The sequence below is a fragment of the Medicago truncatula genome, chromosome 4, assembly GCF_003473485.1.
Source record: "Medicago truncatula cultivar Jemalong A17 chromosome 4, MtrunA17r5.0-ANR, whole genome shotgun sequence".
In the NCBI taxonomy this organism is placed as follows: Eukaryota; Viridiplantae; Streptophyta; class Magnoliopsida; order Fabales; family Fabaceae; genus Medicago; species Medicago truncatula.
The window spans coordinates 47,309,869-47,332,329 of record NC_053045.1 but is presented as its reverse complement, the minus strand read 5'-3'; the positions used below and the strand labels follow the sequence as shown (position 1 = coordinate 47,332,329).

General features: G+C 42.6%; 1 protein-coding gene and 1 non-coding gene across 2 annotated transcripts; one reads left to right on the top strand and one right to left on the bottom strand.

Moving 5' to 3' along the window:
• Positions 1-16,552: 16,552 nt before the first annotated feature.
• LOC120579981 (uncharacterized) lies at positions 16,553-21,880 on the bottom strand. The gene is made up of 4 exons (XM_039832789.1): positions 20,194-21,880; positions 17,955-19,326; positions 17,656-17,849; positions 16,553-17,178 (listed from the first exon to the last, which is right to left on the bottom strand). The coding sequence occupies exons 1-4, from the start codon at positions 21,878-21,880 to the stop codon at positions 16,553-16,555; spliced, it is 3,879 nt and encodes a 1,292-aa protein (XP_039688723.1).
• Positions 21,387-21,492, top strand: LOC120580386 (small nucleolar RNA R71). Its single transcript, XR_005646110.1, has one exon. It is a non-coding gene; the product is annotated as a small nucleolar RNA R71 (small nucleolar RNA).
• Positions 21,881-22,461: the final 581 nt, after the last annotated feature.

Sequence of the window (22,461 nt, the reverse complement as noted above, 5' to 3'; positions counted from 1 at the left end):
GCTTTGCTTATCTACGGGCTCATTCTCTTTCCGAACCTCGACAACTTCGTGGACATGAATGCTATCGAGGTCTTCCATTCCAAGAACCCGGTTCCTACTTTGCTAGCGGATACCTACCACGCCATTCATGACAGGACTCTCAAGGGTCGTGGGTATATTCTTTGCTGCATATCTCTTTTGTATAGGTGGTTTATTTCGCACCTTCCGAGTTCCTTCCATGATAACTTGGAGAACTGGTCCTACTCGCAGCGGGTTATGGCCCTCACTCCTAATGAGGTCGTCTGGCTCACTCCTGCCGCTCAAGTGAAGGAAATTATCATGGGTTGTGGAGACTTTCTAAATGTACCTCTTCTTGGTACTCGTGGAGGAATTAACTACAACCCCGAGCTTGCTATGAGACAGTTTGGTTTCCCTATGAAGTCGAAGCCCATCAATCTTGCTACATCTCCAGAGTTCTTCTTCTACACGAATGCTCCTACCGGACAAAGGAAAGCTTTCATGGATGCTTGGTCTAAGGTCCGAAGGAAGAGTGTGAAGCATCTAGGTGTGAGATCTGGTGTTGCTCATGAGGCTTATACTCAGTGGGTGATAGACCGAGCTGAGGAGATTGGTATGCCTTATCCAGCTATGAGATACGTGTCTTCATCCACTCCATCTATGCCTCTACCTTTACTCCCCGCGACTCAAGATATGTATCAGGAACATCTAGCTATGGAAAGTCGTGAGAAGCAAGTGTGGAAAGCTCGGTACAATCAAGCCGAAAATCTAATCATGACTTTGGATGGTAGAGATGAGCAGAAGACTCATGAGAATCTAATGTTGAAGAAAGAACTAGCTAAGGCCCGGAGGGAATTGGAAGAGAAAGACGAGCTGCTTATGAGGGATTCCAAAAGAGCCAGAGGACGGCGAGACTTCTTTGCCAGATACTGTGATTCAGATTCCGAGTCCGATGATCCTCCGACTACTTCCTATGCTTGAGGGCTTCATTTGTTTATCTTGTTGAAATTTCAAAGTCTTCCTTTTGAAAATGCTATGTAGTTTTGATTATCTGCAAGATTTCTAATTTGTTTAAAAATCCTTCGATGAAAAATAAGTCTTTCGCATTTGCATTTGCATATCATGCATCATATGCATCATGCATTGGTCACAAAGGCTTCCAAGTGCTCACTATCTCCTGGTTTCTCTGCCTCAGTGTGAAAAGTGGCTCGTGCTCAGAGGATTTATGAACCTGATAGAACCGATCGAACCAGAGAATACAGAAGAAAGAAAAGGGCTATGGAAGAAGAGAACACGCAGCTTCGTACTGAATTGGCATCTTTAAGGGAGGAATTGGCCAAAGCTCATGATGCTATGACTGCTCTGTTGGCTGCTCAGGAACAACCAGTTCCTGTAGTTTCTACAGCTGCAAATGTGACTCCTACCGTAACAACTGATCCCCGCTCTATCATGCCATCCGGGTATCCTTACGGACTTCCGCTGTACTATACTGCTAATACAGGGGCAGGGACCTCTGGTACTACCAACAATGGCCCAATCGCAGGGGCAAACTTAACTCCTGTTAGTACCGCCTTGACTCAAGCTGCAACAACTGTTACCGAGCCCATTGTGAATGCGGTGCCTCTATTTGTCCATGCTAATGCGCACCACGGGAGTATTGCCACAACCGGAACTATGGAAGAGAGAATGGCAGAACTTGCCAAAGAGCTCCGACGGGAAATTAAGGCCAACAAGGGAAATGGAGACTCCATTAAAACCCAGGATCTCTGCTTAGTATCGAAAGTGGATGTTCCTAAAAAGTTCAAAGTCCCGGAGTTCGACAAGTATAACGGGCTGACTTGTCCTCAAAATCATATTGTCAAATATGTCCGGAAGATGGGCAACTACAAGGACAATGATTCCCTTATGATCCATTACTTCCAAGACAGTCTGATGGAAGACGCTGCGGAGTGGTATACTAGTCTGAGCAAAGACGATGTCCATACTTTTGATGAGCTAGCCACTGCTTTCAAGAGCCACTACGGGTTTAACACTCGATTGAAGCCGAATAGGGAGTTTCTCAGGTCCCTATCTCAGAAAAAGGAGGAAAGTTTCCGGGAATATGCGCAAAGGTGGAGAGGGGCAGCTGCCCGTATCACTCCTGCTTTGGATGAAGAAGAAATGACCCAGACATTCTTAAAAACCTTGAAGAAGGATTATGTTGAGAGGATGATCATCGCTGCCCCGAACAACTTTTCGGAGATGGTCACTATGGGAACCCGTCTTGAGGAAGCCGTCAGGGATGGAATCATTGTGTTTGAGAAAGCTGAATCCTCTGTGAATGCGTCGAAGAGATATGGTAATGGACACCACAAGAAGAAAGAAACGGAAGTGGGGATGGTGTCAGCTGGAGCCGGTCAATCAATGACTACTGTTGCTCCTATCAATGCAACTCAAATGCCTCCGTCATACCCATACATGCCGTATTCTCAGCATCCTTTCTTCCCACCGTTTTACCATCAGTACCCCCTGCCACCGGGTCAACCTCAAGTGCCCGTCAATGCAATTGCCCAACAGATGAAACAACAGTTGCCGGTTCAACAACAACAACAACAACAACAGCAGCAGCAATATACCAGACCAACTTTTCCTCCTATACCGATGTTATATGCTGAGTTGCTTCCAACTTTACTCCAGAGAGGACACTGCACGACTAGGCAGGGCAAGCCTCCACCGGACCCTTTACCTCCAAGGTTCCGCTCTGATCTTAAATGTGATTTTCATCAAGGTGCCTTAGGCCATGATGTCGAGGGGTGTTATGCTTTGAAGTATATCGTGAAGAAGCTCATTGATCAGGGAAAGCTGACTTTTGAGAATAATGTCCCACACGTCCTCGACAATCCTCTTCCAAATCATGCCGCTGTGAATATGATCGAAGTGTGTGAGGAAGCTCCTAGACTTGATGTCCGCAACGTCGCAACTCCTCTGGTGCCTCTACACATCAAGCTGTGCAAAGCTTCTCTGTTCAGCCATGATCATGCCAAGTGTCTAGGATGCCTCCGTGATCCTTTGGGTTGCCATGCTGTTCGAGACGACATCCAAAGCTTGATGAATGATAATCTTCTGACTGTCAGTGATGTTTGCGTGATTGTGCCAGTTTTTCACGATCCGCCTGTCAAGAGTGTACCTTTGAAGAAGAATGCTGAACCTTTGGTGATAAGGCTGCCAGGACCAATTCCTTATGTTTCGGACAAGGCAGTGCCATACAAGTACAATGCTACTATAATAGAAAATGGAGTAGAGGTGCCTCTAGCCTCCTTTGCCACAGTAAGCAATATTGCCGAAGGGACTTCTGCAGCGCTAAGAAGCGGGAAAGTCCGTCCGCCGTTATTTCAGAAGAAGGTAGCTACGCCAATCACTCCACCAGTTGAAGAAGCAACTCCAACCGTGGTTTCACCCATTGCTACGGATGTGAACCAGCCAGGCAAATCTATAGAGGATTCGAACTTAGATGAGATTCTGAGGATAATAAAGAGGGGCGACTACAAGATCGTTGATCAGTTGCTGCAGACTCCTTCGAAGATATCTGTCTTGTCATTACTCTTGAGCTCTGAGGCTCACAGGAATACCTTGTTGAAAGTGCTGGAGCAGGCGTATGTTGACCACGAAGTCACGGTAGATCGTTTCGGTGGCATAGTGGGAAATATTACTGCTTGTAACAACCTCTGGTTTAGTGAAGAAGAGTTGCCAGAAGCGGGAAAGAGTCACAATCTGGCTTTGCACATCTCGGTGAATTGCAAATCAGACATGATATCAAATGTGTTGGTGGATACCGGTTCCTCCCTCAATGTAATGCCCAAGACAACTCTAGATCAGTTGAGCTACCGTGGGACCCCTTTGAGGAGAAGTACTTTCTTGGTCAAAGCTTTTGATGGATCTCGAAAGAATGTGCTGGGGGAGATAGACTTGCCGATAACCATTGGCCCTGAGAATTTCTTGGTTACCTTCCAAGTGATGGACATTAATGCATCCTACAGTTGTCTGCTGGGAAGACCGTGGATACACGATGCGGGTGCGGTAACCTCCACCTTACATCAGAAGTTGAAGTTCATAAGGAATGGAAAGCTTGTTACCGTTCATGGAGAAGAAGCATATTTAGTCAGCCAACTGACTTCTTTCTCTTGTATTGAAGCAGGGTCTGCTGAAGGGACTGCTTTCCAAGGTTTGACCATTGAAGGTGCAGAGCCTAAGAAAGTTGGGGCTGCTATGGCTTCATTGAAAGATGCTCAGAAGGTTATCCAGGAAGGTCAGACTGCCGGTTGGGGCAAGGTGATACAGCTCTGTGAGAACAAGCGTAAAGAAGGTCTCGGGTTCTCCCCGTCATCAAGGGTTTCCTCGGGAGTCTTCCACAGTGCTGGGTTTGTTAATGCTATCTCTGAAGAAGCCACTGGATCTGGTCTCAGGCCTGTATTTGTTACACCAGGAGGCATTGCGAGAGATTGGGATGCCATTGACATTCCTTCAATCATGCATGTTTCTGAGTAATGTGTCTTGTTGCTTTAATGCTTTGTTTTCAAAATAACGATCCTCTCGCTCTGCCCAAAGCGAGAGTGATATTTTCTGTAAGGGCATGTTTGTTTCGGCATTGCCGTTGATTAATAAAACTTTGTCGTTTCTTCCACGACTACTTTTTTAGTGCTTTTTCCCTTGGAAATAATGGTAATGCCAGAAAAAACCAAAACGTCTGTATTTTCTTATTAATTTCAAAAATCTGCATGAAAAAAAACTCTTTCTAAAATCATCCAATCATTATATGCAGGTTGAACCATAATAAACCCGTTGAACACAGTAATCCTACGGTTCCTCCAAATTTTGAATTCCCTGTGTATGAAGCCGAAGATGAAGAAGGTGATGACATACCATATGAGATCACTCGGCTACTTGAGCAGGAAAAGAAAGCCATTCAGCCTCACCAGGAAGAGATTGAGCTTATCAACATAGGTATCGAGGAAAACAAGCGAGAAATCAAGATTGGTGCTACTCTAGAGGAAGGGGTTAAACAGAAGATCATCCAGCTCCTCCGGGAATATCCGGATATTTTTGCATGGTCCTATGAAGATATGCCAGGTCTAGACCCTACGATTGTGGAGCATCGGATCCCCACCAAGCCTGAATGTCCTCCCGTCAGGCAGAAATTGAGAAGGACTCATCCTGATATGGCTCTCAAGATTAAGAGCGAGGTTCAAAAACAGATTGATGCGGGTTTCCTAATGACAGTTGAGTATCCTGAATGGGTTGCCAATATTGTGCCTGTGCCAAAGAAGGATGGTAAAGTCCGGATGTGTGTTGACTTCAGAGACCTGAATAAAGCCAGTCCAAAAGACAACTTTCCGTTACCTCATATTGATGTGCTTGTTGATAATACTGCTCAGTCTAAGGTGTTCTCCTTCATGGACGGTTTCTCCGGTTATAATCAGATCAAAATGTCTCCTGAAGATAGAGAAAAGACATCTTTTATCACTCCATGGGGTACTTTCTGCTACAAAGTGATGCCGTTCGGCCTAATCAATGCTGGTGCTACCTACCAAAGGGGAATGACTACTTTGTTTCATGACATGATTCACAAAGAAGTCGAAGTATACGTGGATGACATGATTGTGAAGTCAACAGATGAGGAACAACATGTTGAGTATTTGACAAAGATGTTTGAAAGGTTGAGAAAATACAAGCTTCGATTGAATCCCAACAAATGTACATTCGGCGTCAGATCCGGGAAGTTATTAGGCTTCGTTGTCAGCCAAAAGAGCATTGAAGTCGATCCTGATAAAGTCCGGGCCATCCGAGAAATGCCAGCTCCACGGACAGAGAAGCAAGTCAGAGGTTTCCTCGGGCGTTTGAATTACATCTCCCGATTCATATCTCACATGACCGCAACCTGCGGGCCGATCTTCAAGCTACTAAGGAAGAATCAGCCTATTGTATGGAATGATGAATGCCAAGAAGCTTTTGATAACATCAAGAATTACCTGCTGGAGCCACCTATCCTTGTCCCACCCGTGGAAGGAAGGCCTTTGATCATGTATTTGGCAGTATTTGATGAATCCATGGGATGCGTGCTTGGTCAACAAGATGAAACTGGAAAGAAAGAGCATGCTATCTACTATCTAAGCAAGAAGTTCACCGACTGTGAAACTCGGTATACAATGCTTGAGAAGACTTGTTGTGCCCTAGCTTGGGCTGCTAAACGCCTGCGTCATTACTTGGTGAATCATACAACTTGGCTGATATCCAGAATGGATCCGATAAAGTATATCTTTGAGAAAGCGGCCGTTACTGGAAAGATTGCACGCTGGCAGATGCTTTTGTCTGAATATGATATTGTGTTCAAAACTCAAAAGGCAATCAAAGGTAGCATTCTTGCCGATCATCTTGCCTACCAACCTCTTGATGATTACCAACCAATTGAGTTTGATTTCCCCGATGAAGAGATCATGTATTTGAAATCCAAAGACTGCGAAGAACCGTTGATTGATGAAGGTCCAGATCCCAATAGCAAGTGGGGTTTAGTCTTTGATGGTGCTGTCAATGCTTATGGTAAAGGAATCGGGGCAGTCATTGTATCCCCGCAGGGGCATCACATTCCTTTTACCGCCAGAATTCTGTTCGAATGTACCAACAATATGGCTGAGTATGAAGCATGTATCTTTGGGATCGAGGAAGCAATTGACATGAGAATCAAACACCTCGACATCTATGGAGATTCTGCGCTCGTCATCAATCAGATAAAGGGTGAATGGGAGACCCATCATGCTAAGTTGATTCCTTATCGGGATTATGCGAGACGTCTTCTGACATATTTTACAAAGGTTGAGCTGCACCATATTCCTCGTGATGAGAACCAAATGGCTGATGCTCTTGCTACTCTATCCTCCATGTTTCGAGTAAACCATTGGAATGATGTGCCAGTAATCAAAGTGCAACGCCTTGAAAGACCGTCACATGTGTTTGCTATTGGGGATGTGATCGATCAGGCTGGTGAAAATGTGGTTGACTATAAACCCTGGTACTACGACATCAAACAGTTTTTGCTGAGCCGTGAGTATCCGCCGGGTGCTTCCAAACAAGATAAGAAGACCCTGAGAAGATTGGCCGGTAGATTCCTGTTAGATGGAGATATTCTGTACAAGAGAAACTATGACATGGTATTGTTAAGATGTGTTGATGAACATGAAGCGGAGCAGTTAATGCATGATGTACATGACGGTACCTTCGGGACCCATGCTACAGGACATACTATGTCAAGGAAGTTATTACGAGCAGGTTACTACTGGATGGCCATGGAGCATGATTGCTACCAATACGCCAGAAAGTGCCACAAATGTCAAATCTATGCTGATAAGATTCATGTGCCTCCGCACACTCTCAATGTTATGTCATCCCCATGGCCGTTCTCAATGTGGGGCATCGACATGATCGGAAGGATTGAACCAAAGGCTTCGAATGGTCATCGTTTCATCTTAGTGGCAATTGACTACTTCACCAAGTGGGTTGAAGCAGCATCTTATACCAATGTGACCAAGCAAGTGGTAGCTAAGTTCATCAAGAATAACATCATCTGTCGATATGGTGCTCCCAGCAAGATTATTACTGACAATGGTACCAACCTGAACAACAATGTGGTGCAAGCTCTTTGTGAAGAATTCAAAATTGAGCATCATAACTCTTCTCCCTATAGACCTCAGATGAATGGTGCAGTTGAGGCCGCCAACAAGAATATCAAGAGAATTGTCCAGAAGATGGTAACCACTTACAAGGACTGGCATGAGATGTTACCCTATGCTCTGCATGGCTACCGTACTACTGTGCGCAGTTCAACAGGGGCAACCCCTTTCTCTCTTGTATATGGTATGGAAGCAGTTCTTCCTTTGGAAGTGGAGATCCCGTCTCTCCGTGTGATCATGGAAGCAAAGTTATCAGAGGCTGAATGGTGCCAAAGCCGGTATGATCAGTTGAATTTGATTGAGGAAAAACGTATGGATGCCATGGCTCGTGGACAGTCATATCAAGCAAGAATGAAGACTGCTTTTGACAAGAAAGTCCATCCTCGAGAATTCAAGGTAGGGGAACTTGTATTGAAAAGGAGGATAAGCCAGCAACCCGACCCAAGGGGCAAGTGGACGCCTAACTATGAAGGTCCTTATGTTGTCAAGAAGGCCTTCTCCGGTGGTGCTTTAATCCTTACACACATGGATGGTGTAGAACTTCCAAATCCAGTGAATACCGATATAGTCAAGAAATACTTTGCCTAGAAATATGAAAAGAACAGCGTGGTAGGTCGAAAACCCGAAAGGGCGGCCTAGGCAAAAATGCGCTTCCCGGTGGATCGAAAACCCGAAAGGGCGGTCCAGGCAAAAATAAGGGACAAAAAAAACAAATATGAAAAGCTCGCTGAGATTGTACGCAAATCAGGCAAGAATGAGCGTCTCGATGAGCCGAAAACCCGAAAGGGCGGTTCATGCAAAAATGAGATTGAAACAAAAGGCAAGTAACTATATCTGGCCAACCACCGTCCCCCTTGGGGCATCTGCTGCCGTTGATGACTATCTTCATCTAAAGCTCCTACGCTTGCGAATTCAAAGTTTCCAGGAAATGTAATGATTGCTGTGTTCAATGTACCACCAACCAATAAAATTACCATTTTCCAAGCTTTGTGAATCCGTGGAGTCATGCCTTTGGCTGACCACCACTCTTATACATCAATTTGAGCCTTTGCTTTTGTTTGAAAACTCTATTTTTTCTTCTACTTTCAAAGCTATATACGAAACATTTTCTTTCTATTTTGATAATGACAATGCTTGAAACAAACATTTTTTTTTGAAAATTGAAAACTTTTTGTCTATTTTGAAAAGCAAACCTGAGCGACAGGGTACATTCAAATGAAACATGCATGAGCGAGAGTATGTTGATGTCTATTTCAATATATGTTACAAGCAGGTTCTCCTCCAGGATAGTCTGTGGTCAATGGCAAGAATGAAAAAACAGAATGAAAATGCATGAAAATGAAAAGGCTCGCTAAGTTGAAAACCCGGAAGGGCGGCTTAGGCAAGAATGAGCACCCCGCTGGATTGAAAACCCGAAAGGGCAGTTCAGGCAAAAATGGGGCATTGAAAAGAATTTATTTCCCCGGTGGATCGAAAACCCGAAAGGGCGATCCAGGCAAAAATGGGATGCAAAAAATGAATGAATGAAATTGAGAATATAACATGCAAAAAGCATTGACCACAGATGCAATGTCTACAACATACCCAGCACCGAAATGCCCAGCACAACGGCATTTTCCCCAGTCAGGTCTTCCAAGATTCTATCTCCAGCAAGTTGCATATCTACCTGCCCTCAGCTATGGTTCCGACACGTCTCCCAACGACGTCATCTCCAAAGAGGATTTCCAAGAATGTGTAATATAGCACGAGTCACTACGTGCCCAATACTCTAATGTCTTGTCTTCCCCGTGAAGTCGTGCCTACAAACTGCCAACAGTCATGCATTACAAGCATTCATACATGCATAATCATGCATATTGCGTACCCATGCATTTAATGAAACTGTTATATCATCCATGCATATCGCATTTCCAATGTCAATATCGGTCAATTTCTGCCTTTCAATTCAAATCGACGTCAAGTCAATCTCAATCTATATTTTGTCAAACAAACTAATCCCCAGTGAATATGTTTCTGTTTGGTCAAGTGGCTAGTTCAAGTCCAAGAACAGCTTGTACCTATCAATTTGCTTATGTTATCGGTCGAGTGCCCAGCTCAATCCAAGAGCAGCTTGTACCTGTCAATATGTTTCCGTTTGGTCAAGTGACTAGCTCAATCCAAGAGCAGCTTGTACCTATCTATCTGTTTGTCTCCGGTGGAGTAACCAGTTCGCATCCAAGAACAAGCTCGCACCTGTCTATTTGCCTTGCTTTCAGTCGAGTCACCAGTTCGAATCCATAAGAACAACTCGTACTTGCCAATTTTCTCTTTTTTCCAGTCGGGTCACCAGTTCGAATCCATAAGAACAACTTGCACTTTCCAACATCCCCAAGTGAGTTACCAGTTCGAATCCATAAGAACAACTCATGTTTGTCCAGTAACCTCTATCCCCTGTGAAGTGACCAGTTCGAATCCATAAGAACAACTCGCAGTTGTCTGTTTGTTTCATTCCCGGTCAAGTGGCTAGTTCGAATCCAAGAGCAGCTTGTACCTGTCCAACTTGTTTCTAGTTTCCCGTTACTCTGCTATTCACTATCTTTGTCAATGTCTACCAATCCCGCAATGGATACGACATATTTTGTTAATTCCAATCCCCATGAGGTCTTGCATTCATAATCCAAATGATGCATGGCATGCATATTATTTGAAAATGGGTAGGCGTATTTTTACGTCCAAACACAGTGCAAATGCTAATATTTAAGTATCTTCGTCCTGTCAAGCCAAAGACTCCGTCTCTTGACTGTCCAGACAAAGAAACTTAAATAGGGGCAGCTGTTATACCCTGTTTTTGGACCTAAAAATACTGGGCCCAATTTCATTTCAACTTTGTCAGTTATCAAATTTCAACTGCACAGTTCAAATTGTCTCTGCCTCGCAGTATTTTCAATCGCAATTTTACCTATGTTTTTCTTGCATAAAACTTTTCAAAATGTCTTTACTTGTCTTGTAAGTCATTCAAAAGTGTCTCTGAATCATTACATTGTTTTTACCTCAGTTTATTTCAAAATTTGCAAAAAAGTCATACAAAAGGGTATTTTGGTCATTTCCTGCAGTGGGACCCATTTTCATCCTTGTGACTGTCTCTGAGTCTTTTCAAATTCATTTTTAACATTTCATCTCAAGTTTGCATCTGAGTCAGTGTCAGAGTCTGTTTGAGTCAGTTTAGGTCATTTTTAGCCCTAGGGGCATTTTGGTCATTTCACATAAAATTTTGGCATGGGGAGGTTACTTTGAAGTACCTCATTTAGGCCATTGGTTCGTTTTAGTCCGTTTTGTCAATTTTATTTTTGTTTCGCTTTACGTTTGGTCAAATTACGTTTTTTATTCAATTTTATTTTTAGATTGCATTTTGGTCCCTCAATTGAGGTCCCAAAATTGCATGTTTTGTCCAAAAGTTTTTAATTGCATTTTAGTCCTTACTTTCATTTTTCAGTCCAGTCCATATATTTTTTCAAATTTGCAAACAGGTCCTTCAAGTTAAAGTTACAGGGCAGCGCTTTTTTTTCAGTCCAATGCCACATGTCAGTTTCCTATTGGTTCCAATACACACATGTCAAGCTATAAAAGGTGTACAGTGCCACACAGACCCATTAATCACACGCCAACTCACAAACACAAATCCAACTTTCTCTTTCTCAGCAGTTAGATCAAAAACAGAAAATTTCTCAGAATTTCTCAAGAACACCAAGAACAAAAACCCTAACCGTTTTCCAGAAACCCTAATTTTCATCAGAATCAACATTTTTGCATCAATCCTCAGAGATTCGTGTGAATCTTCATCACCGGATTGAAGATTTTCCTGCAATTCCAAGTGCGAGCTCACATTGAAGCAAGCTCAAGCACTGATCACAGGGTTTCCTCACGTAAATCTAAGAAACATTGAAGCAAGCTCAAGCACGTAATCACAGAGAAGCAGAGAAAGAATCAGAGAAGATGAAGAAGAGGAACCGGTAAACCGATTTATTTTCGGTCCAAAAAGCAAGCAGAAGAATCAAAATCATCAAGAACATTCAAACTTCTTTCCAAAGATTTTCCTCCATTAAAGTTTCAACCAAAACTTCAGGTAAAACTCATTTCCTCTTTTTCAAAAGTAATATCACTGTTAAACCTAAAAATCACGCAAGCAAAACAGATCCAAAGGTTCCAGAATTCAAAGAAAACTATAACCGTAAACATCAAAATCTAGATCCGTAAGGATCAACGTTTTGAAAACGAGAACAAGCGTCAAAAAAGTAATCAAACGACGAAACGATGTAGATCTTTAAAGATCTAAACGATCTCGTTCAAAAATCAAAAAATCATTTCAAAACCGTAAAAGTTTTTTCCAAGATCTACGTCGTTTCAAGCCGTATTTGAAAAAACAAATGCTGGATTCGTGTTTAGGGTTAAAGGACGAATCAAAATATGCAAGAATCTTTGAAATCTGGAATTTTAGGTCACCGGAAACTGCATGAACTCGCCGGAGAAGATGAAGTTTCCGGCGGACCTTCAAGGTCTCCGCCGTAGCTTCATCCTCGCCGGCGGCGAGGTTAGAGAGAGGTGAGAGGTGAGAGAAGAGAGAAGAGCTAGAGAGAGAAAGGGGAGTGAAAAATGAAGAAAACCGGTGTTCCTTCACTTTTATAAGCCAGTGAACCGGACCGGTCCAAGACCGGTCCAGTCCCTTTTGTTCCTGGCCGTTTGATCTAGGGTTTCAGAATCCTGGATCAATCGTACGTCCCCTATGCATCCGGATCTTGTGGTTATTGGGCTTGGGCTTTATCCATTGCTTTTACGTTTTTGCTTTTTTTGTGCTATTCACACTGCTTTTTTTTGCTACTTGCACCTGTTGCTTGCTCACCTTTTTTATAAAAATCCTAAAAAAAAATCCTGGTTGTTTCTTGGTATATTTTTGGCATTGCTATGGTGTTTCTTGCAAAAAAAAATGTGTTAAAATGGTATGAACTAATTCCATGTGTTTTTACACTTTTGGTATGCATTTTGCTATGTTTTGTTCTTGACATTTTGATAGTATGATATGAATGAATGATGCCTAATATGGTGATGAATATGCCTCTGGAAATGTGCTTATTTTTTGTTGTGTTTGGATATGATTTTATGAATTTCTTGTTTTACAAGCAATAAGTGTTTATTTTTAGGAATAAAGTGGTAAATTTCTTTATGAATTTGGTGTGATATTTTGCTTGCACATGTCTCCATTAATTGCATGTCATGGCTTGAAACAAAATTTCTTTCAAAATTGCCATGATGTGATAATTATGGGTCACTAGCATCTTTAGGTATCATATCAAATGTTTTTTTTTAGGTTTTTACCACTTTGTTACTTTTTCTTTGCCATTCTTATGCATTTCCTTTTGATTATTTCCTACTATTCTATGCTTCATTTTACTAACTATTTCATCTCATGTGTCATACATTTCATAGCATTCCACTACTTCCTCCACTTTCTTTAGCTTAGCATTTATTTTTGCAAATTTTAGTTCATTTGGTGATGTAATTTGTTATCATTGGTTTGTAGCTTGGCAAAGAGGCCATAGAATGTATTTAGGCAATTTTTGTAATATGGACTACGGACACTATGACGCACCGACACGCACACACTCACCCTAGATGTATGCTTAGGATTGTATGCATAGATGTATGGCTAGGATTGCATGATTAGACGAACGCTTAGTTTCGAACACTTAGAGAAAATCCAATTTTTTCCAAAAAATATGCAAATAAATTCACTCCAAATATTTTCATAAAAAATGGAGTCAAAACTCCAATAACTTTTCCCTTTTATTTTTCTTAAGTAAAACCTTTAATGAACTTTAACCATACTTAGACTTCATTTAGCAAAATGACTAATTCCACCTCACACTTTCCAAACCTTATGCCCTTGAGGCCTCTCATCTCTATTCTTCAAAATCTCTTTTCAAACTTAAAATCAACCAACAAAAACAAAACCTTTTTGAGAATGAACTACGAACGGTTTTGATCCCTTAAAAGGGTACGTAGGCAATGAGTCAAAACTCATCCAAGCCGAAGTAAAAATCAAATTCTGCTTCTTCTCACCCCCATTCTTCACTAATCATACCTCCCCTTTTTTACAAATAAGCAATAAAATTAAAGCGTAGAAATAAACTTAGGAGAGCGGTTCTTATGGAATACCATAATCGCTCCGGGTGCCTAACACCTTCCCGTAGCGAAAACGACCCCCGAATCTAGAAACTTTTTAAGGGTTTTTCTCCTTTTACCCTTCCCAAGAAAAAAGAGAGATATCAACGGTCGAAAGGTTCAAGTCCAATTAATGGCTTGGCACCCAAAAACCATGATAACACCCCTTTTTTTTTCAAGGTTAACCATTATTGGTCCCTTTATTAAATTTGCGCTTATATTCATCGACCAACCTACTTAATGTGTGATTTATTTAGATGGTGTCTGACTGGCTAAATGAACTACTTGAGGATTATGAAACAACAGTTAGAGACTATGGCACAATAGGTATCTGAATTTGCATACATAATTGGGAGACCAAGGGTGTGGGGACAATATCAATTTAGTCAAAGTTAGTTTTACCAAATTTATTTAACACACAATCTCTCTAACTTCGCAAACCAATTACTTCCTATGAGAACTAAGCACTTCTTTAAAACTTTGGAAAAAAAAATTTCATTGGTTCAAGAGTGGGAGAATCGAATAATTCATAGCAAATACATAAAGATAGTGACTCGACAGTGCATGCAGTTGACAGTAACCCTTCTTATTACCAAAGGAAAATACTAAAACTAGAAAGCAATTAAATTAACTGAAATAACTAAAGAAAAGAAAATAAGTTTCCTCCCCCACACTTAAACCAGACATTGTCCCCAATGGTCTGATAATAGTATGAAAAAGAAAACATAACCTGCTCAATCGTCCTCGGGGCTGTTTGGAGGATACCCTGTTGTGTCATCCAAGTGTACATCTGGCGTATCATGTGGCTGTTGACACGCATAAGGTGGTCCCGTTCTGCTTCACGGTCATTCCTCTCTTGTTGGGCTGCACGTAGGTCTGCTACCTCATCACGTAGAGCGTTAAGCTCATATTCAATACTGCTATGGGAAGTAGAGGGACCTGCAAAATAATCAGAGTCGAAATGGGGGGAAGGGGGTGGGTCAGAGTGTGTGTGTGTGTGAGGTGCACCGGACATGTGAGAATGAGGTGCACCGGACATGTGAGAATGAGGTGCATGTGTGCGCGGGGGAGAAAGCCTAGTTTGACGCTCGATCTCCGCATCAGTATCCTCTCCTTCCTCATCCGGGAAAACATAAATCCAATTTTCCTCATCCCTAACATCGGTAATGGTGGGATTTGGAAGCTTAATACGGTTCTCGACCTCATTACGGATCATTAAACAGAACATCTCACCCTCTCTCTTGACGAGATTTTGTGCGAGGCACGAGCTCAAGTCAATCAACGTGTTGCCCTGCACAGGGGATAACGGTACGGTACGCTCACTAAAACCTAACGCATAAGCGATCGAGGTGATGAGGCCACCGAAAGCAATGGGTCCATTACCGGAGGCGGCCATCTTGAACATGTGAGCGAGCATAAAAGCCGCTGAATTAACTTGCTTGCGAGCAAAAACACAATGAATAAAGTAGAGTTCTCTTAAATTGACTACCCCTGTGCTATCCCCTCTCCCAAAAATAGTGTGCGCGAGTACTCTATGAAAATAGCGAATGGCGGGGTTATGGATGCGGGACGCTTTATTGCCTTCTGCAAAAGTGGCCAAAGCGCCCGTAAGTCTCTTCCAAAACTGACCGTACTCAGTAGTCCAAGGTCCCTGAGATGGAACCCCATCAAAGGATTGAAGGGAGGTCTGGAATTGAAGCAAATTTCCTATTTCATTATGACTAAGCAAGAAATCCTGGCCAAACAGTCTAAAACTAGTGCCTCCGAAACCTTTACGAACTCTCTGAGCTTAAGTGTACTTAAGAGAACTAAGAAATTCTAGAGTTATGCACTCATACGTCGGGTGCCGCAGAGTCAAAAAGTGACCCCACCCGATTTGGTTAAACATCCAATTTACGCTATCAAATAATCCTAAAGATCTGAGACAAGTTTCATCAGCATACCTTGTCGCCGTGATTGTGCGTTTGGACAGCTTTTCGAACAATTTTTGCTGCGCTTCATCCTTAAACTCAATTCCCATGTAATCAATGCGCGGATTCCGAGCAGCCATGACCGGAGCAACGCGAAATCGAACCCAACAGACAGAGACTCTGATGCAAACGGAACTGAGGAACTCACCGCACGATTCAGACAAACTTTGCGAAAATCAACAAGAAAATGGGTCAAGTTTTATGTGCTGGATTTGGGATTTTTGTGGTAAGAATTTGATGAGAGGTGAAAGAGTTGGATAATGGATGTTGCATGCAATGGGAAGAAGAGAAAATGAAAGGGGAAAAGAAAGAAAAGGGTATGATTGTGAGAGAAGGAGAGAAGAAAAGAAAATGAAAGGGTGTTAAGTGGGGGGAAGGGTGTGGGACCCACGGGCTGTTCAAATTCTTTACAAGATGACGGGCGTCACGAAGGGTGACGGTCTAATCGTCAAACAGAGTAACGGGCGTCACCGAAAGCGACCAGCAAACCGTTGGAAATCATGACGGTCGTCACAAACGATGTCGGTCAACCCGTCGTTGACTTTGGGAAAACGCTAAACCTCATTCAAACGATTGAAACTTATTGAACTAAAAACAAGCTGGAAGAAAAAAAAAAAAAAAAACAATGGGTTGCCTCCCATGCAGCGCTTCGTTTTATGTCGGTAGCTCGACAGTTCAGAGTGGCAACATTCAAGGAGGACACATAACAAGAGTAGCGACATGTCCTACTTTCGCTGCTGGGTGGTAGTGTTTTAATCTTTGGCCATTCACTAGGAATTTACCAGTGGATTCGCTCCAGACCTCAATGGCACCTGATTGATTTACTTTAGTGACTTCAAATGGTCCACTCCATCGAGAGCGAAGCTTTCCAGGAAACAGCCTTAGCCTAGAATTAAACAGCAACACTACCTCACCTTCATTAAATTCACGTCTTATAATGCGTCTGTCATGCCATTTCTTTGTTCGTTCTTTATAGATCAAGGCATTTTCATACGCATCGAGCCGCAACTCCTCTAACTCATGAAGATCCAGCATCCTTTTCTCCCCAGCTTCGCTATGATTCATGTTTAGGGCTTTGATGGCCCAATAAGCTTTATGCTCGAGCTCAACCGGGAGATGGCACGATTTTCCATAAACGAGCTTGAAAGGAGTAGTGCCAATGGGTGTTTTAAAGGCGGTCCGATAAGCCCATAATGCATCGTTGAGCTTCAAGGACCAGTCCTTTCTTGAGACAGAGACAGTTTTCTCTAGGATTTGCTTAATTTCTCGATTAGAGATTTCTGCCTGCCCATTCGTTTGGGGGTGATAGGGAGTAACTGCTCTGTGACGTACCCCGTACTTTGTTAGGAGATTCTTAAATATTTTAGAAATAAAATGAGATCCTCCGTCACTGATGACTAGTCTGGGGACACCAAATCTTGGGAATATAATGTTTTTAAACATCTTTACCACTACTTTTGTATCACAGGTAGGAGAGGCAATGGCCTCGATCCATTTTGACACGTAATCCACAGCAATGAGTATGTATTTATTTCCCATAGATGAAGGAAAAGGACCCATAAAGTCAATTCCCCAGACATCGAAAACTTCCACCTCTAGGATAAACTTTTGTGGCATTTCATTCCTGCTAGAGATGTTTCCGGATCGCTGGCACCGGTCACATTCTGAAACGAAAACATGAACATCTCGAAAGATGGTGGGCCAATAAAGCCCAGCTTGAAGAATTTTTGCTGCAGTTTTCGATCTACTCATGTGTCCTCCAACGGGAGAGGAGTGACAATGTGTGATGACACTCTCAATTTCCTCTTCAGGGATACATCGACGGAAAATACCGTCCACTCCTCTTTTGAATAAGAGGGGATCATCCCAGTAGTATTGCTTAAGATCGTGGAAGAATTTCTTCTTTTGTTGATAGGTCATGTCGGGAGGTAGAATTCCAGCAACCAAATAGTTTATGATATCAGCGTACCATGGGGTAGCTGTATTGCTTAGAGCACTTGCTTCTTCTGGTATCTTTTTGATGCCTGAACTCCCCTCTTCTAGAAAATCTATGAGGTGACCGTATCTAGGTGACTCCGCTTTCACAAAAGACACCAATCTTTCGTAGGGAAAACAATCATTTATGGGTACCTCCTCCAACTGACCATCCTGGATTCTTGACAAGTGGTCTGCGACTACATTCTCAGTCCCTTTTTTATCGCGGATCTCCATGTCAAATTCTTGCAGTAACAATATCCACCGAATCAGCCTCGGCTTTGCATCCTTTTTGCTAAGCAGGTACCTGATAGCCGCATGGTCTGTGTATATGATTATCTTCGATCCCACTAGATAGGAACGAAATTTATCAATTGCAAAGACGATGGCTAGAAGCTCCTTTTCAGTTGTGGCATAGTTTATTTGAGCTTCATCGAGGGTCCTACTCGCATAGTAGATAACATGGAGTTTCTTATCTTTTCGCTGACCTAAAACAGCGCCTACTGCGTAGTCACTAGCATCACACATGATCTCAAAAGGTTGACTCCAGTCTGGAGGTTGCATTATTGGGGCTGAGATCAATGCGTGTTTTAACTGTTGAAAGGACTTAAGGCATTGTTCATTAAAAATGAACTCAGCGTCCTTCATCAGAAGGCCAGTCAATGGTTTGGTAATTTTCGAGAAGTCTTTGATGAATCGTCGATAAAAACCGGCGTGTCCAAGAAAACTCCTAACTTCTCTTACAGACTTGGGAGGGTGTAAATTCTCAATAACTTCTATTTTTGCTTTGTCAACCTCAATTCCTCTATTGGACACCACATGTCCAAGCACTATGCCTTCCCTGACCATAAAGTGACACTTTTCCCAATTAAGTACTAGATTGACCTTCACACACCTCTCCAGAACTTTCTCAAGATTACCAAGACAGTCTTCAAAACTAGACCCACACACAGAAAAATCGTCCATGAAAACTTCTAGAATATCTTCTAGGAAGTCGGCGAAGATTGCCATCACGCATCTTTGGAATGTGGCGGGTGCATTGCATAGTCCGAATGGCATTCGCCGATAAGCAAATGTTCCGTAGGGACATGTGAATGTGGTCTTTTCTTGGTCATCCGGCTGGATGGGGATTTGAAAGAATCCCGAATAACCGTCAAGGTAACAGAAATATGAGTGCCTTGCAAGACGCTCGAGCATTTGATCAATAAACGGGAGAGGAAAGTGATCCTTTCTAGTAGTTGTGTTCAACTTTCTGTAGTCGATGCACATCCTCCATCCTGTAACTGTCCGCTTGGCGACAGAATCACCTTTCTCATTTTGAACTACAGTCATCCCACCTTTCTTTGGCACTACGTGCACTGGACTTACCCACTTGCTATCGGATATAGGATATATGATCCCAGCATCAAGGAGTTTCATAACTTCCTTTTTGACCACTTCGCTCATAATGGGGTTTAGCCTCCTCTGATGCTCTCTAGAGGTTTTAGAGTCTTCTTCGAGCAAAATTCTGTGTGTGCACACAGATGGGCTGATCCCGGTGAGATCATTAATCTTATACCCTATAGCATCAGGATATCTTTTCAAAATATCGAGGAGTTTACCCGTCTCTTCCTTCCCTAACTCTGCGCTAACTATCACGGGGCGATTACGTTCTTTATCTAGGAACTCATATCTGAGGTTCTTAGGAAGTTCCTTTAGCTCGATCTTGGGGTGATCTGGCTCAGGAGATGGGTTAGTGGTTTGGTCGAGGCATTCAAGAATGCGAGAAATTTCGGCCTCCTCATCACTTACTTCTTCCATCTCTTTTACTTCCTCGATCGGATCTTCAATTGTTTCCTCAGATGGTTCATCTTCAGTTGAAAACTCCTTGATACATGCATCTATTATGTCAACAAAACAGCATGTATCGTTTATGGAGGGACTTTTCATGAATTGAGATAAAATGAACTCAATCTTCTCTTCGCCAACCTCAAATGTGAGTTTTCCTTTCTTTACATCAATGATGGCACCCGCGGTAGCCAGAAAAGGTCTTCCTAAGAGGATGAGAGTAAGAGAGTCTTCGCTAATGTCCATGACTACAAAGTCAGTGGGGATATATAGTTGACCGATTCTAAGAGGGACATCTTCAATAATCCCGACTGGATGTTTAATCGATCGGTCAGCTAATTGCAGAGACATTCTAGTTGGTTTCAACTCCCCTAGGTTTAGCTTTTTACAAATGGATAGTGGTATCAGGCTCACACTAGCCCCTAAATCACACAAGGCTCTATCAATGATGTGGCTGCCTATAACGCAAGGAATTGAAAAACTCCCTGGATCTTTTAACTTGGGTGGCATCTTATTTTGAATAATAGCGCTGCACTGCTCAGTAAGTGCTACGGTCTCATTATCATCAATCTTCCTTTTGTTAGTTAGAATTTCCTTCAAGAATTTGGCATACGAAGGCATTTGAGTAATCGCCTCCGAAAATGGAATACTGAGATGAAGAGATTTTAGAAGTTCTACAAACTTCTTAAATTGGCCCTTAGTTTTAGACTTCGCGAGTCTTTGAGGGTAAGGGATTGAAGGTTTATAAGGTGGAGGAGGTACATAAGGTTTTTCTTTTTCTTTTTCTGTTACCTCCTGAGACTTAGATGTCTCTCCGATGTCAACTGGCTCACTCACAGGGTCTTTAGCCTTTCCTTCGTCTCGGCTCCTAACTCTCACAGCAGCAGGTCTGTTGTCTAATTCTGTTCCACTACGTAGTGTTACAGCATTAACATGTCCCTTAGGATTTGGTTGCGGTTGGCCCGGAAATGTTCCGGCTGGGGCAGATGTTGCTGCTTGTTGTTGGGCCACTTGGGATATTTGTGTCTCAAGCATTTTATTATGAGTGGCCATGGAGTCAACTTTGTGCGCCAACTGCTTAATCAATTCATTCGTATGAACGTTTTGATTCATAAACTCCTTGTTTTGCTGAGTTTGAGTTAAAACAAAGTTTTCCATCATGAGCTCCAGGTTAGACTTTTTCGGAGCAACAGGGGCTCCTCTTTGTCCTTGGAAACCGGGGGGTGTTGCAGGTGCAGGACTTGGCGCAAAGGTAGGATTGTTATTTTTGTAAGAGAAATTTGGGTGGTTTCTCAATCCTGGATTGTATGTGTTAGCGTACGGGTTTCCTTGCGCGTAATTCACTTGATCAGTTTCTGCTAACAACAGACAATCGACAGCAACATGTCCTGGGGTTCCGCATATTTCACAATTGGGAGTTACGGCAGCAACAGTAGCTGGTGGAGCGATTTTTAGGTTATCCAACTTATGGAACAACGCATCCACTTTGGCGTTCATATGGTCAAGGTTACTGACTTCATGCATACCTCCCTTGGATTGAGATTTCTCTACAGGAGTGCGTTCGCTCCCCCATTGATAATGGTTCTGCGCCATATTCTCAATAAGCTCGTATGCTTCCTTGAAAGGCTTGTCCATTAGGGCTCCGCCAACTGCGGCATCAATGGTCATCCTCGTATTATAGAGAATGCCATTATAAAATGTGTGAATGATCAACCATTGTTCTAATCCATGGTGGGGACAAGCTCTCATTAATTCTTTGTACCTCTCCCACGCATCAAAAAGCGATTCGCCGTCTGTCTGCCTAAAGCAGGTAATTTGGTTCCTAAGCTGGGCAGTTTTACTAGGAGGGAAATATCTTGCTAGGAACGCCTTTTTCAATTCATTCCATGTCGTAATGGAATTTGACGGCAGAGACTGCAGCCAAGCTCTGGCTCTGTCTCTGAGGGAGAAAGGGAATAAACGCAGGCGAATGGCTTCGGGAGCGACGCCATTGCACTTAAGCGTATCAGCGAATTGCACGAACACGGATAGGTGCAAATTCGGGTCTTCCGTAGAATTACCGGAAAACTGGTTTTGTTGCACGATTTGCAACAGAGAAGGTTTCAACTCGAAGTTGTTAGCCTGAATCGTCGGGTTAACAATACTTGAGTGAGGCTCGTCCTGGGATGGGACGGCAAAGTCCTTAAGAGGACGGTTCGCGTTATGAGCTAGTTCCATTTCAGCGTGAATTCGTTCAACTTGGCGTCTGATATGTAAAAAACGTTCGATTTCGTCGATTGGTCGCTCTAGATTGTCCTCAGAGGATCGAGTACTTGGCATATAATCGACGAATAAAGATAAAAAAGGAAAATAAATGCCTTAGTCTATACGGTGTAACAACGGTGTTACGATATTGCCTATTTGGTCCCCGGCAGCGGCGCCAAAAACTTGATAGGTCCGCAAGTGCACGGAAATATCGGTTTTAGTATAAAAGATTGTCGAACCCACAGAGACCAATGTCAAGTACCGTAATTAATTGTTACGTTGTTTATCTAAGGCGATGCAAATTAATTTGGTTGCAAAATTGGGAAAATAAGTTGCTTTAAATTAATACTAATGACAAGAGACCGGAATATAATTTACGTCGACCGTGAGTACTTGTTAAGTTATATTTTATTATTTGCAACAGGACAATATTTTCGCGTGTAAAAAGAACAAATTTAAAGGCACCGTCGACTTTCGTACGTCCGATACCGTATTTTAAACTCACAAGCGTCAGCTTTCGCATGTACGACCGCAAGTTTAAAATAGCCTTTTTG